At 43.7% G+C, this 13,619-nt stretch overlaps 1 protein-coding gene across 1 annotated transcript in view; it reads right to left on the bottom strand.

Annotated features, from left to right (window-relative positions):
* Positions 1–540: 540 nt before the first annotated feature.
* The window catches only part of LOC137339250 (cadherin-18-like), a 237,523-nt gene continuing 224,444 nt past the window's right edge, over positions 541–13,619 (bottom strand). Inside the window, exon 11 of the mRNA XM_068001882.1 lies at positions 541–1,164. Coding sequence (XP_067857983.1) covers positions 674–1,164 — 491 coding nt within the window. The 3' untranslated portion in view covers positions 541–673. The remainder of the gene's footprint in view (positions 1,165–13,619) is intronic.

The following is a 13,619-nucleotide window of genomic DNA, read 5'->3' as shown; positions in this document are numbered from 1 at the left end:
TAACTTCAATTTGAGCATGGTAAGAACACCTGCATGAGGTGGCTTAGCTTGAAGGGATCTTCATCAACTTACAATGCATGTTACCTACCATTACTTATAGCTGGAAACCACCACTGTGCTCATCAGTGCAAGCTCTGAAATGAAGGTTTCTTTTAATTAAATATTGTCCAATTCAGAAGTGCTTGCGTATAAGGTTCATTGTTATAGAGCTCTTCTGGTGCTATTGATCTCCCATCTATAAACTGTACTAATTATAAATTATCCACCTCTCTATTTTGGTACCTTGTATATATGAAAAATACTATCAAGGTAGTTTATAAAAAAAATGGTAATGATGCTCTACAACACCACAATTTTAATTCCAGATCTTTATATGCCATACTATATTAACCCATGTAACCAAACTGCCTATTCTTAAACTATAGCACAGTATCTTTATTATGGAACAATGAACTTTATTAAACAATAAAAAATATACACCAGGGAAAATATTTTGTTTATTCTTTATATTTTCAAAATGTGTTCTTTTCATTTGTTTGTAGAACCCATGTTTCAAAATATTAAAAGGGCACTTGTTGCTACAGTAAAATTGTGTAACAATTGTAGCTTGAGAAATGAAAATCTGACTTTTTTTTTTGTTTTACATACAAGTGTTTTACTATGGTAGTGAAAACTAAGTGGTTCTTTCTGATTCTTCTTCTCCATACAGTTCAGCCAGTTTTTTGAACTGAGGTCCCCAGTCACCAAGGTAATTATAATCCTGTTCAGAATGTGTGGTGACTGAATCCAATGAACTTATCGATCCTGCTACGGATCCATGGCCTTCATATGCGTATGTCTGGAGAGAGTCATATGGAGGAACACTTAGATCCAGGTCAGCTTCCTGCAGTTTTTGCTCAATAAACTCATGAATGTCAGGACTGTTCAGGACTGACGGTGGTCTGTGTCGGGGCACGGGTTGTACATCTGGTCTGACGTCTCGACGATATCTCACTTCTTCGGCCGCTGCGGGGTTTCTCAGTGCTGTGATGTCGAATGCCTCCGTGTCCTCTTCCCCTCCTCCCTCATCGTCGTATGTGACCACATTCTCTCTAATATCTTCTTCCGAAATAATGAGAGGCTCTTTCTTACCCCGCTTCAGGGTGATGAACAGAACGACGATAGCTGCAGAGACAAGACAGTTAAAGCAATGAGTTTTCAGGGAAAAGCAAGTTGGGGGATGCAGTCCTGCTGATCATTTTAGCAGTATCATCTCAGATACTCGCGTGAACTTTTTTGCTAAAATTTCAACCCCCTCGGTATGCTTTCTGGAGCATGATGTAACAAAGTAACACTACAAAGGCAAAATAGCAGATTAGCAGCAATTATATTGAACATGATTCAAGATTTTTGAATTTATTTCAACTTTGGGAACATGCGGTCAGATCCAGATGAGAGAACAAATGATTTTTGTCACATGACTCTCGTTTTAAGAGAAAATTTCCAACAGACAGCTCTCAGTGCAAGCACTTCAAATGAACAAGTTAATGCCTGATTTAAAATATTGACCGCAGGAATTTAGTGTAAGTGCCTTAAGCACTCACAATTTCCCTGTATGTTCAAAGTGGTTTGCAATAGTTGCCGCTTCTCAGTCCTATAGTCAATATAGTTTGTTCAGGATAAACAGAGGTGATTTTTTTATTTATTGATGAGGCGTCTCACTAAAGAATAGAATAAAAAAATAGACTGAGATGAATTACAGTGATGCATTTGGTCCAGATTGATTTTAAGTCCACGATGTGAATAAGTGGCTATCTCCAATACACCATCACTGTTGCTTAATCTTCTTTTCAAGTTGCAGTGCATCTTAATGGCTGAAGCACTTGTGTCTTAATTTTTCCTGTAACAATATATTTGAAAAATAGAACAATAATAGGTTTTGACCCAGATGGATCTCAGATGAAGGGAAGTCTGTGAATCATAGTAGCTTCAAACAGGAAATTAATGCCACTCGATAGTGCATTTTCCAACAAGCCAATATTTTTTTATATAACTCGATTGCTTGTGTTGCAAAAAGAAAAATAAAAATAAATTTACTAATATTTGCCACTGGGACACCCCTTTAAGGCCTCACCTTTTTATTCAATCGCCAGTATTTCTCTGTGTTCTTGGCCTGTTTGACAGACATCCCTCTATTTAGGAATTGTAAACAATTTTACAACACCAAGTTATAGTCCAGCAATTTTATTTTAAATTCACAAGCTTTCAGAGGCTACCTCCTTCGTCAGGTGAACGATGTGAAAAATCGTTCACCTGACGAAGGAGGTAGCCTCCGAAAGCTTGTGAATTTAAAATAAAATTGCTGGACTATAACTTGATGTTGTAAAATTGTTTACAATTGTCAACCCCAGTCCATCACCGGCATCTCCACATCATGTCTATTTAGGAAGGTTACTGAATAATGAGCTCATTGAGTTAGCTGGTCCCTGCTGGGATGACAATTGGAGCACTTCAAAATGCCTCAGCATCTTGGGGATAGAGTAGGGAAAGTCCACCAAGGTTTCTGCTCCTGGTGACAATCCTGTGATCCTTATCATACACGTATCCTCTTTGCATGGGTGCGAACAGGATTGGGCTGAGCTGTGATGCTGCCCACAGCTGAATAGTCAGCCAACACTCATTTATTAGGCTCACATGAAGAATGGCTACTTGGCAGAGGTACCAAACGGCACCAATACAGTATACATTTGAAGCAAATTTCAGAAAGACAGTTTTGGTTGAGTAAACTAGAACGTAAAGAAATTGTTGGCAAGCTGGCATTGATATGGAACTAGGAGGTTCAGCTCCAGAAATATACTAGCTTCAATAATTACGCTTCACCTCCCAAGACCTACGTTCCAATTCAGCTCAAGGAAAGAGAATGATGTCTTTTTTCACTGATCACTGTCGAAGGTTGAAATTAAGGTGAGTTTTCACAGTATCAAATTCCCAGTGGATTCAAGTCCAAATAGGTCAACCACAGCTTACTTATCACTGACAGACAAGCATTGTCACTGAACTTCACCAGACCCTAGCCTGAAAGTACAAAGTAAACTTGAAACAAAGTACAATACGTATTGGGGTAGATTTCTACATTTACCCGCTCGGGCAGGAATCTGGCAGGGCAGATCGTCCACTCTTTGTAGAACCCACCCGATTTTCATTCCATTGATTTCAGTGGGTTTTATAAAAGGCGGACAATCCACTACAGCAGATTACCGCCCAGGTGGTAAAGATGAAAATCTGCCCCATCATTTTTAAATGCTGTGTCTGTTCCACAAAGAAAACTATCAGATCATAGAATCATAGAATGGTTACATCATAGAAGGAGGCCATTTGGCCCATCAAGCCCATGCCGGAGGATATGAAATTTTTGTGTAATTCTTTATCAAAAATATTTTAATGATAGCGCAAAATACAGCCACTCACATATGTATGTATATGGTATATAGAACAGATTAAAAAGTAATATATAGTCTTTTTATGGACCACCTTCTTTGGGGGTGGGGGGGGGGGGAGTGCTAGCTGATATAATCACTCCAAGGAATATTTCAATAAGCCCAGTCCCAGAACAACATTTAAATGCCACAGGAGGAGGCCCCCCAACCTAGGATGCCTACTTGCCCCCCACCCGCACAGAAATACAGCTAGAATCCGTTCTGACCTCATAGCGCACAGCTTCATGAAGGCATTTGCCTTATCAAGACCAGCGCACATCCTCTGATTACAAACCAGAGGTTTTAAGTTATACAACTTGACATTGGAACATAGAAACATAGGAACAGGAATAGGCCATTTCGCCCCTTGAGCGTGTTCTGCCATTCAATGAGATCATGGTTGATCTGTGACCTAACTCCATGTACCCGCCTTAGCCCCATATCTCTTAATACCTTTGATTAACAAAAATCTATCAATCTCAGATTTAAAATTAACAATTGAGCTAGCATCAACTGCTGTTCGTGGAAGAGAGTTCCAAACTTCTACCACCCTTTGTGTATAGAAGTGTTTCCTAATTTCACTCCTGAAAGTCCTGGCTCTAATTTTTAGGCTATGTTCCCTAGTCCTAGACTCCCCAACCAGCAAAAATAGTTTCTCTCTATCTACCATATCAGTTCCCCTTAATATCTTGAAGACTTCGATCAAATCACCCCCTAATCTTCTAAATTCTAGGGACTAATTTGTGTAATCTCGCCTTGTAATTTAACCCTTGGAGTCCAGGTATCATTCCAGTAAATCTGCACTGCACTCCCTCCTAGCCCAATATATCCTTCCTAAGGTGCAGTACCCAGAACTGAACACAGTATTCCAGGTGTGGTCTAACCAGGGCTTTGTATAGTTGTAGCAGAACTTCTACCCCCTTGTATTCCAGTCCTCTAGATATAAAGGCCAACATTTCATCAGCCTTTCTGATTATTTTCTGTACCTGTCCATGACATTTTAATGGACCCCTAAGTCTCTTTGGACCTCCACTGTTTCAAGCTTTTCACCATTTAGAAAGTACTCTGATCTATCCTTTTTAGGTCCAAAGCGGATGAGCATGCTGCTATTAATGCAAACCTACCATTGTTGAAAACATGAGCCAAGAAGTGACTGTTGCAGGTATTTGCAGGCAAACGCTTAACAAGTTTGCATGACATTTCTCTATCCACACTTTTAATGGAGCAGTTAACCCATTTTAAAAAAATGGCGATAAATCTACTAATGAGGAAATATGAAAATGAATAAAATATAAGCAGTCAGCGATATGTACAAAGTAGTTTCAAAAATCTTTTCAGCCATTACCAGGGCGGCGGGTTCGCGGTGGGGGGTCGATTGGGCGCGTGAGTAACGGACCCGGTGAAATCAGTCTGCCCCGCGTGCAATCGCAGGCTGATTGGATCCACTTACCTGGTCTTCCGGGTTCCCCGCTGCTGATCTGCGCGGCGGGCGGACTGCACATGTGCAGTAAGGTCTGTCAGCTGGAGGAGCTCTATTTAAAGGGGCAGTCCTCCACTGACTGATGCTGCAACAAATAGGAAAAATTACAGCATGGAGCAGCCCAGGGGGAAGGCTGCTCCCAGGTTTAATGATGCCTCACTCCAGCTCTTACTGGATGGGGTGAGGGGGAGGGGGAGGACAGAGATCATCCCCCTGGCGGGCGGGAGGAAGCAGCCTGCCTCTGCCACCAAGAAGGCAGAGGAGGTCACCTGCACCACCAACATATCACGCACCTGCATACAGTGCAGGAAGAGCTGCAATGACCTAAGTAGGTCAGCCAAAGTGAGTACACTTACTCATTCCCCTACACTCCATCTGCCACATCACTGCCCCCACCCCACATCTCCTTCTGCACTGCCAACACTACTCTATCACATCACCCCTCACATCCACTCAAAGCTCATCCTCATCTTACCTGCACTTACTCACCTCGCCAGTACTCATCCCGCCACTACCACTCAACCCAATCCTCATACAATCTCATGGCTCTATCTCATACTCACCCTCTCGTGCATCTCTTTCACAGTCAGCCTCACTCAACCTGCCACTACCTGTGCTGCAGCCACAGGGCATGCATCACATATGTGCAGTAGGCAGCATAAGGCAAACGTGTTGTGAGCATGAAGGGGATGCACAAGGGTGTTTGAGGGTTTGTCATGGTTTTTACTCATATTTAATTTCTGACCAACGCACATCACATATTATATTGGCACCACTACTGCCACGTCTTTGCGAATCTTGTCTGGTTTGTGCAATAATGCTCTTTCCTGAGGATCACAATGAAGACCCACAACTGATGCCACCCATTGTGTCACTGCAGAGTGGGTGTAGGTGTATTTGCAGGGCTCTTTTGTGTAGACGGCTGAGAGATGTCGGCGATGTCCCCGGTGGCACCCTGGAAGGATGCGGAGGAGAAGTTGTTGAGGGCAGTGGTGACTTTGACAGCGACAGGTAAGAAGATGGTGCTCAGGCCAGCCGGGAGCAGCTCGGCATGAAGGAGGCTGCAGATGTCCACGACTACATGTCGAGTAACTCTGAGCCTCCGTGTGCACTGCTGCTCAGAGAGGTCCAGGAAGCTGAGCCTCGGTCTGTGGACCTTGTGGCGAGGGTAGTGCCCTCTGCGACACATCTCTCTCTGCGGTTGCCCTCCCTCCTGCTGTGCAGGTAGATGTGTCACAGCACTGTGTTGTGGAGCTCCACCTGTCAGAGGTAGACGACGTGGCCGGCGAGGCTGGTGATGCTGTTTGCCCTCCGAGGAGGTCATGACTGCAGCTACGACAGCCCCCATCCGGAAGATGTACGTCTGAGGGGGTCCACAAGGTAGGTACATGTGTCTGGACACCGAGGTAAGTGTGCAAGTTGACGAATTTTGTTGTTAGAAGGAGGGTGGTGGAGGCCAAACTTTGTCCAAAGTGACGGAGTGGCCTCCAGCAATGAGTGAGGGTCTCCCCCCGCCACCTATCAAATGGACCTTTGCAGCTGCCACAGGCTGATGGCTGCAACTCGTCCATTTGAACTGGGAGTGTTTTCCCCAGTACGAGAAACAGTCCCAGTGGTATGTAAAATCCCAACCCTCCTAAAATATCACGTTAATCAGGTCTGTAAACGACCTGAAATACCAAAATAAATACCTTAAGTGGCATCCCGCCGGCTTTAATTGCCGGCGGGAGTTCCACATGCGGGGGCTGCGCACGCATGTCAGCACGTCACTGGGGAACCCGGAAATGGGGCGGGTTGGAGCCGGGCTCCCGACCCGCCCCGGGAATCCCCGATTTTCGTAGCCCCCCCGCCAGGAACGCACCCGATCGCGGGTGCTAAAATAGAGCCCATTATCTTTGTTTTCTCAGTAACTGAAATAACAACAGCAGAAATCAATGCTTGCGACGTAATAAGACATAAAAAGTTCTCAATAGTATGGTTACATTTATCTCAAGAGCCTAAAGTTTGAGTTAAAATTGTTCCCACAGCTAGCATCCTGTCAGCTGAAGAGATATAACCAATATGCTGCAGTCTGAGCAAGCGGACTGTGGAGAGATTGCCCAGTATGCATCAGTATGATTCTCTCAAGTAATTGTGCAGAACAAGTCAAGCATATCTTTCCTCAAGCTGTAATTAAGTGTTTGTTTTATCTTAGAATTTCAAAACAGTGAAAGCATGAACTTTAGAACTATTTGTGGTACCTTTTGGCAGGAATATTGTTGTCAAGTGAGATTGGCAACAGGTAATGGACCCCCCAAACGTGAGAAATCTCATCCCCTATAAAGAGGAAGCTTTGTTAGATCCTCAAAGCTGGAGATAGGGAAGTAGGATGGCAGATGCCAGCTGCAGATTTATGATTACATAATGCTTCTCTCTCTGTGTTTTCTAGTATACCTCACATCACCTACCAGCAAACTACAACATGGAGTTCTCATGTCACTCATTGTGTTAATGTGAACTCTGCTCCTCAGCAACCCTTTCTAATCTCTCTTACACTTTTCTTCCTCTAGATGCATCAGTCGAAGCAGAACCATGCACCGGTGGATCCACCCAGCCAGCACATCAAAGTGAAATCACTCACTCTTCCTTTCGAAGTACCGGCCCAGAGACATCCACTCCAGGGAAATAGAATGTGAGCCAAATGGGAGCGCACAGAAGACAAGCTCAGGGATGTAACACGAGGAGGAAGAATTGCTGACCGGAGGGTGGGGAGACATTATCACTCTACTGAACAGCCTGTGGATTCACATCTGACAGGTCCTGCTGTTAAAAGGATGCATCAAGTGTATGGAGGGCACTGGACTCATGTCAGACATTGTGCTGCAGATGGTTGGTGAAGTGGAGGAGTGCACTTGTGCAGTGCCATGTTGGATGGTGTGATAGCATTACCGTTCACTTTGGAATGTGTGACAGCTCCAAGAACATCTACAGTGGAAGCTCACATGACACAAGCCCTAAAGGCAGTCTATGGTTTCTGCATGCATGTGCACACTGCTGCCATCGAGGCCTCAGATGCCAGATTGGAGAAGGCTGTCCCCTTCCAGCATCCAAATAATTGGGACTGGATTGCAGGCAATTATCTCACATGACTTTGTTGATCTCATTGGTACAATTGGGTCTCCTTTCTTGCAGATCCCCAACCATACGGAAATAGCACCCAGTATGAGTAGTATAGCTGGACTGGCCACTCATGATGCTTTTGTCTCTCAAGATGAAAGCACATGCAGGCTCTCCCTCCATGCCCCTCCGATATCTGCATATGCGGCTGGAAAGGTACAAGGCCAGTTGCTCATATAGCCTAAAATATAGTCTTCAGCTGGTCCATTTCAGACCTGAGCAGCTGTGAAATGAGAACCACCTCAGTCCCAAGAGGCTCCCATAGAAATGCAACAGCAAATTCACCTCATTTGCACCTGTCACACAGGTAACAGCCAGAAGAAACATTGGATTAAGTTTACAAGTTCATCCAGCACATCTCTGTTGTTCTTCCTCTTCCTCCAAGAAGCAAAGATACAGGGAAATTCCCAATTGGCACGTCAGTGTGCACTGTTTGAAAACAGGGAATTCACCTAAAAGATAGAAAATGGGGGGCTGTAATATCACCATGTCATTACCACCTTGTTCGAATGCCCCCAATCGCTGGCTACTGTAAATGACAGTGGAAAATGGGGTGGGCATGAAAGTGGGTGAGGATTCAATATAATGGATCCCAGCCCACCTGATTTGTACCACAAAACTGGCTGGATGTTGATGTACCAGAGAGAGAAAAAGAAAGAGGAAAAGAAAATGAGAGGAGGGGAAGCAAAGAAAGTGGAACTTTTATATATTCTAAATCATCACAACATCTGTGTTTTTGTTTATATAATTAGAAACCAGTGATTGTTCATATAAATTATTTATGTCACTATGTTTTTTTTAATTTATTCATCGATCTGCAATGGGTAAGGAAAATACCATTCATTTATTTACTTTTCAGAAATCAATCTAAAATCACTTTACTGTCTATGTGAGACCTCTGACAAATTTTGGCCTTGAAAATCTGGTTATGCTAGGATGGCACCTGCCAATGCTCTCCAGTGCTGACACTACCAGATTTTGCGGGGTAAAGTGGGAGGACATCTCACTTGCATGGAGTCGGTGGGTGCCCGTGCCACCATGGGTGCATAGAAACATAGAAAATAGGAGCAGAAGTAGGCCATTCAGCCCTTCGAGCCTGCTCCGCCATTCAATATGATCATGGCTGATCCTCTATCTCAATGCAATATTCCCGCTCTCTCACCATACCCCTTGATGTTTTTTGTGTCTCGAAATCTATCTAGCTCCTTCTTAAATATATTCAGTGTCTTGGCCTCCACAGCCATCAGTGGGAGAGAATTCCACAGGTTCACCACCCTCTGAATGAGGACATTTCTCCTGAATGTCCTACCTGTATCCTGAGACTGTGACCCCTCGTTCTGGACCCCTTGGCCAGGGGAAATGTCCTCTCTGCACCAAGTCTGTCTAGCCCTGTCAGAATTTTATATGTTTCAATGAGATCCCCTCTCATTCTTCTAAACTCGAGTGAATACAGGCCAAGTCGACCCAATCTCCTCATACGACAGTCCTAACATCCCAGAAATCAGTCTGGTGAACCTTCGCTGCACTCCCTCTATGGCAAGTATATCCTTTCTTAGGTAAGGAGACCAAAATTGCACACAGTACTCCAGGTGTGGTCTCACCAAGACCCTGTATGACTGCAGTAAGACATCCTTGGTCCTGTACTCAAATCCTCTTGCAATGAAGGCCAACGTACCATTTGCCTTCCTAACTGCTTGCTGCACCTGCATGTTTGCTTTCAGTGACTGGTGTACAAGAACACTTTGTACATCAGCATTTCCCAATCTATCACCATTTAAATAATGCTCTGCCTTTCTGTTTTTCCTTCCGAAGTGGATAACTTCACATTTATCCACATTATACTGCATCTGCCATGTATTTGCCCACTCACTCAACTTGTCTAAATCACCTTGAAGCCTCTTTGCATCCTCCTCACAACTCACAATCCCACCTAGTTTTGTGTCGTCAGCAAACTTGGAAATATTACATTTGTGAATAGCTGGGGCCCAAGCACTGATCTCTGCGGTACCTCACTAGTCACTGCCTGTCACCCCGAAAAAGACCAATTTATTCCTACCCTCTGTTTCCTGTCTGTTAACCAATTTTCAATCCATGTCAGTATATTACCCCCAGTCCCATGTTCTTTAATTTTGCACACTAACCTCTTATGTGGGACTTTATCAAAGGCCTTCTGAAAATCCAAATAAACCATATCCACTGGTTCTCCCTTATCTATTCTATCAGTTACATCCTCAAAAAACTCCAGTAGGTTTGTCAAACATGATTTCCCTTTCATAAATCCATGTTGACTTTGTCTAATCCCGTTGCTATTTTCTAAGTGTCCTTTAATCACATCCTTTATAATAGACTCTAGCATTTTCCCTACTACTGATGTTAGGCTAACCGGTCTGTCGTTCCCTGTTTTTTCTCTCCCTCCTTTTTTTAAATAGTGGGGTTACATTTGCCACCCTCCAATCTGCAGGAACTGTTCCGTAAGCTATAGAATTTTGGAAGATGACAACTAATGCATCCACTATTTCCATGGCTAGCTCTTTTCGTACTCTGGGATGCAGATTATCAGGCCCTGGGGATTTATCGGCTTTCAGTCCCATCTCTTGTGCCTGTCTTCCCCAAGCCCACCATCGGGGTGGGGGTGGTCGAACCAGGCGTCCCCACCCCTCAAGACACCATCCTTCTTCCCCTTGGCCCTCTGTGTAAAGGGAGGTGGGGCTGATCCAATTTTTTTTTCAGAAAATAAACTCACTTTTCTTCAGGGATCCAAGCTATTCTCCTCGTCTGGAATCCCTCGGTGGGCCCATTTGCATCCATCTGGAGGCGGGTATATATCCAATCTCTCTGGGTGTACCATCCTCCAGTAATACACTGGGTCTCCTCTGAGACAAAAATGTGGGAACTCCTGGCATATAGAATCCCAGAACCCAGCTGCCTCCCCCCTTTGGTCTGATTGACCTGGTAAAGGCCGACCGGAAACTCCAAAGTCAGTAGGGACCTGGAATAACCAGCAACCAGCCTTTTTCCAGTGGGTTCTGCCAGACCACTGCTAGAGTATGGTAGGAGTCTAGTGGAACCCTTGAGTAAATTTGCAACTTTCATTCCCAATTCTTTCACTGGACATCTGTTGACCCCTCGCTTGCCACAGTGTAATCTCCAACTAGCTATGAGCAATGCCATGGGAGATCTTCAAGTACATATAAATGTGATTTACCCCAGGATCACGTCAAGTTCACTGTTACAATTTAGAATGTCTTCTCAGCCCTTCCATTGTTTTACTGCTTTGTAGTGTATGGATAGTCAACCAGTATCTTTATGTACAGTAGATTCATCTTAATATTATACACAATCTTACAGAAGGAAATTAAGCAACAGTGTACAGAGAAGGCGGCAATAGGTTGCAATTCTGGACAGGCAAGGTGGGTGAAGGATAAGACCACAGATTGAGTACTTCAATTAAGCTGGGAGCAACGATACAAGCTTGTTTTTAACTTAAGTCACATCAAAGCAAGTAAAACTCATTTGTTTAAAAGGAATTAAACAATTAATAGATTAATTTATAAATCACCTGGCACGAATTCACTGTCAATCATAGTGATACCAGCATCAAGGCAAGGTGTGATAATGTAGAGGTGAGCTTTCAAATTTTAAAAATTCTGGCAAATTGAGACCAGTTGATACCATATACAAGTGGAATATATAAATGAAGTTTAAAAAAAATTCTGCGATAATAAATGAATTGTAATATTGACAGGTATGACAAGAAGAGTCTACGGTAAGTTTAATGGTGATTTAGGAACAGACACCAGAAAGAAAGAATTTGCATTTACTATGGCATGATTTATAACTCTTCCTTTTAAGGTTTGGTTCAATGAGCTGTTCATCAGCTGTTCCCATTAAATGGACCCATTTCTCCTATGGTCTGAAACTTCCAATCCTTTATGAGCTGTGAACAGAAATAATGTGCCACATGATTAACAATTCATCTTTTACCTCGATACTTTACATTGGAAGTTGCACTCTTGATCTTTCCGACAGTTGACAAAACGATTTAGTGAAATTGAAGTCAATGGGAATCAGGGGGAAAACTCTCCAGTGGTTGGAGTCATACCTCGCACAAAGGAAGATGGTCGTGGTTGTTGGAGGCCAATCATCTCAGCCCCAGGACATTGTTGCAGGAGTTCCTCAAGGCAGTGTCCTAGGCCCAACCATCTTCAGCTGCTTCATCAATGAACTTCCCTCCATCATAAGGTCAGAAATGGGGATGTTCGCTGATGATTGCACAGTGTTCAGTTCCATTCGCAACCCCTCAGATAATGAAGCAGTTCGTGCCCGCATGCAGAAAGACCTGGACAACATCCAGGCTTGGGCTGATAAGTGGCAAGTCATTTTGGGGCGGACAAGTGTCAGGCAATGACCATCTCCAACAAGAGAGAGTCTAACCCCCTCCCCTTGACATTCAACGACATTACCATCATCGAATCCCCAACCATCAACATTGGTTACCATTGACCAGAAACTTAACTGGACCAGCCACATAAATACTGTGGCCACAAGAGCAGGTCAGAGGCTGGGTATTCTGCAGCGAGTGACTCACCTCCTGACTCCCCAAAGCCTTTCCACCATCTACAAGGCAAAAGTCAGGAGTGCGATGGAATACTCTCCACTTGCTTGGATGAGTGCAGCTCCAACAACGCTCAAGAAGCTCTACACCATCCAGGACAAAACAGCCTGCTTGATTGGCATCCCATCCACCACCTTAAACATTCACTCCCTCCACCACCGGCGCACTGTGGCTGCAATATGTACCATCTACAAGGTGCACTGCAGCAACTCTTCTAGGCTTCTTCGACAGCTCCTCCCAAACCGGCCATCTCTACCACCTACAAGGACAACGGCAGCAGGCTCATGGGAACACCACCGCCTGTACGTTCCCCTCCAAGTGACACACCATCCCGACTTGGAAATAAATCTTCGTTCCTTCATCGTTGCTGGGTCAAAATCCTGGAACTCCCTAACTAACAACACTGTGGGAGAACCGTCACCACACGGACTGCAGCGGTTCAAGAAGGCGGCTCACCACCACCTTCTCAAGGGCAATTAGGGATGGGCAATAAATGCCGGCCTTGCCAGTGACGCCGACATCCCATGAATGAATTAAAAAAAACAATCCCTCAGTAGTGAACTGGAGTGCCAGCCTAGATGGTAAGCTGAGATCCTGTTATGGAACCCACAAACTTAGAGGTGAGAGTAACAATGAATACATTTCAGATAATGAAGAATAAATTAAAATCTTTAAAATCAATTCTATTATCTGAACAAAATGGAGATATTTTGTAATATTTTAATGGGATAAAACATCACTTCTTTAACCTGATTGAGAAATTATTTTGCACAAAGGCCTAAATTTTTCATTTGCCCTTATTTTAATGCTGGTCTAAGCTTATATCTTCTAATTTTTAAAAATTCAATTAATTTACTTTTTTCCATTTGTATTTATGTTAATAATGAGGTAACATTTGACAGATCGTTGTTAT

The sequence above is a fragment of the Heptranchias perlo genome, chromosome 2, assembly GCF_035084215.1.
Source record: "Heptranchias perlo isolate sHepPer1 chromosome 2, sHepPer1.hap1, whole genome shotgun sequence".
Classification (NCBI taxonomy): Eukaryota; Metazoa; Chordata; class Chondrichthyes; order Hexanchiformes; family Hexanchidae; genus Heptranchias; species Heptranchias perlo.
Note: the sequence above shows the minus strand (reverse complement) of the source record. Positions and strands in the feature narration are given on the sequence as shown.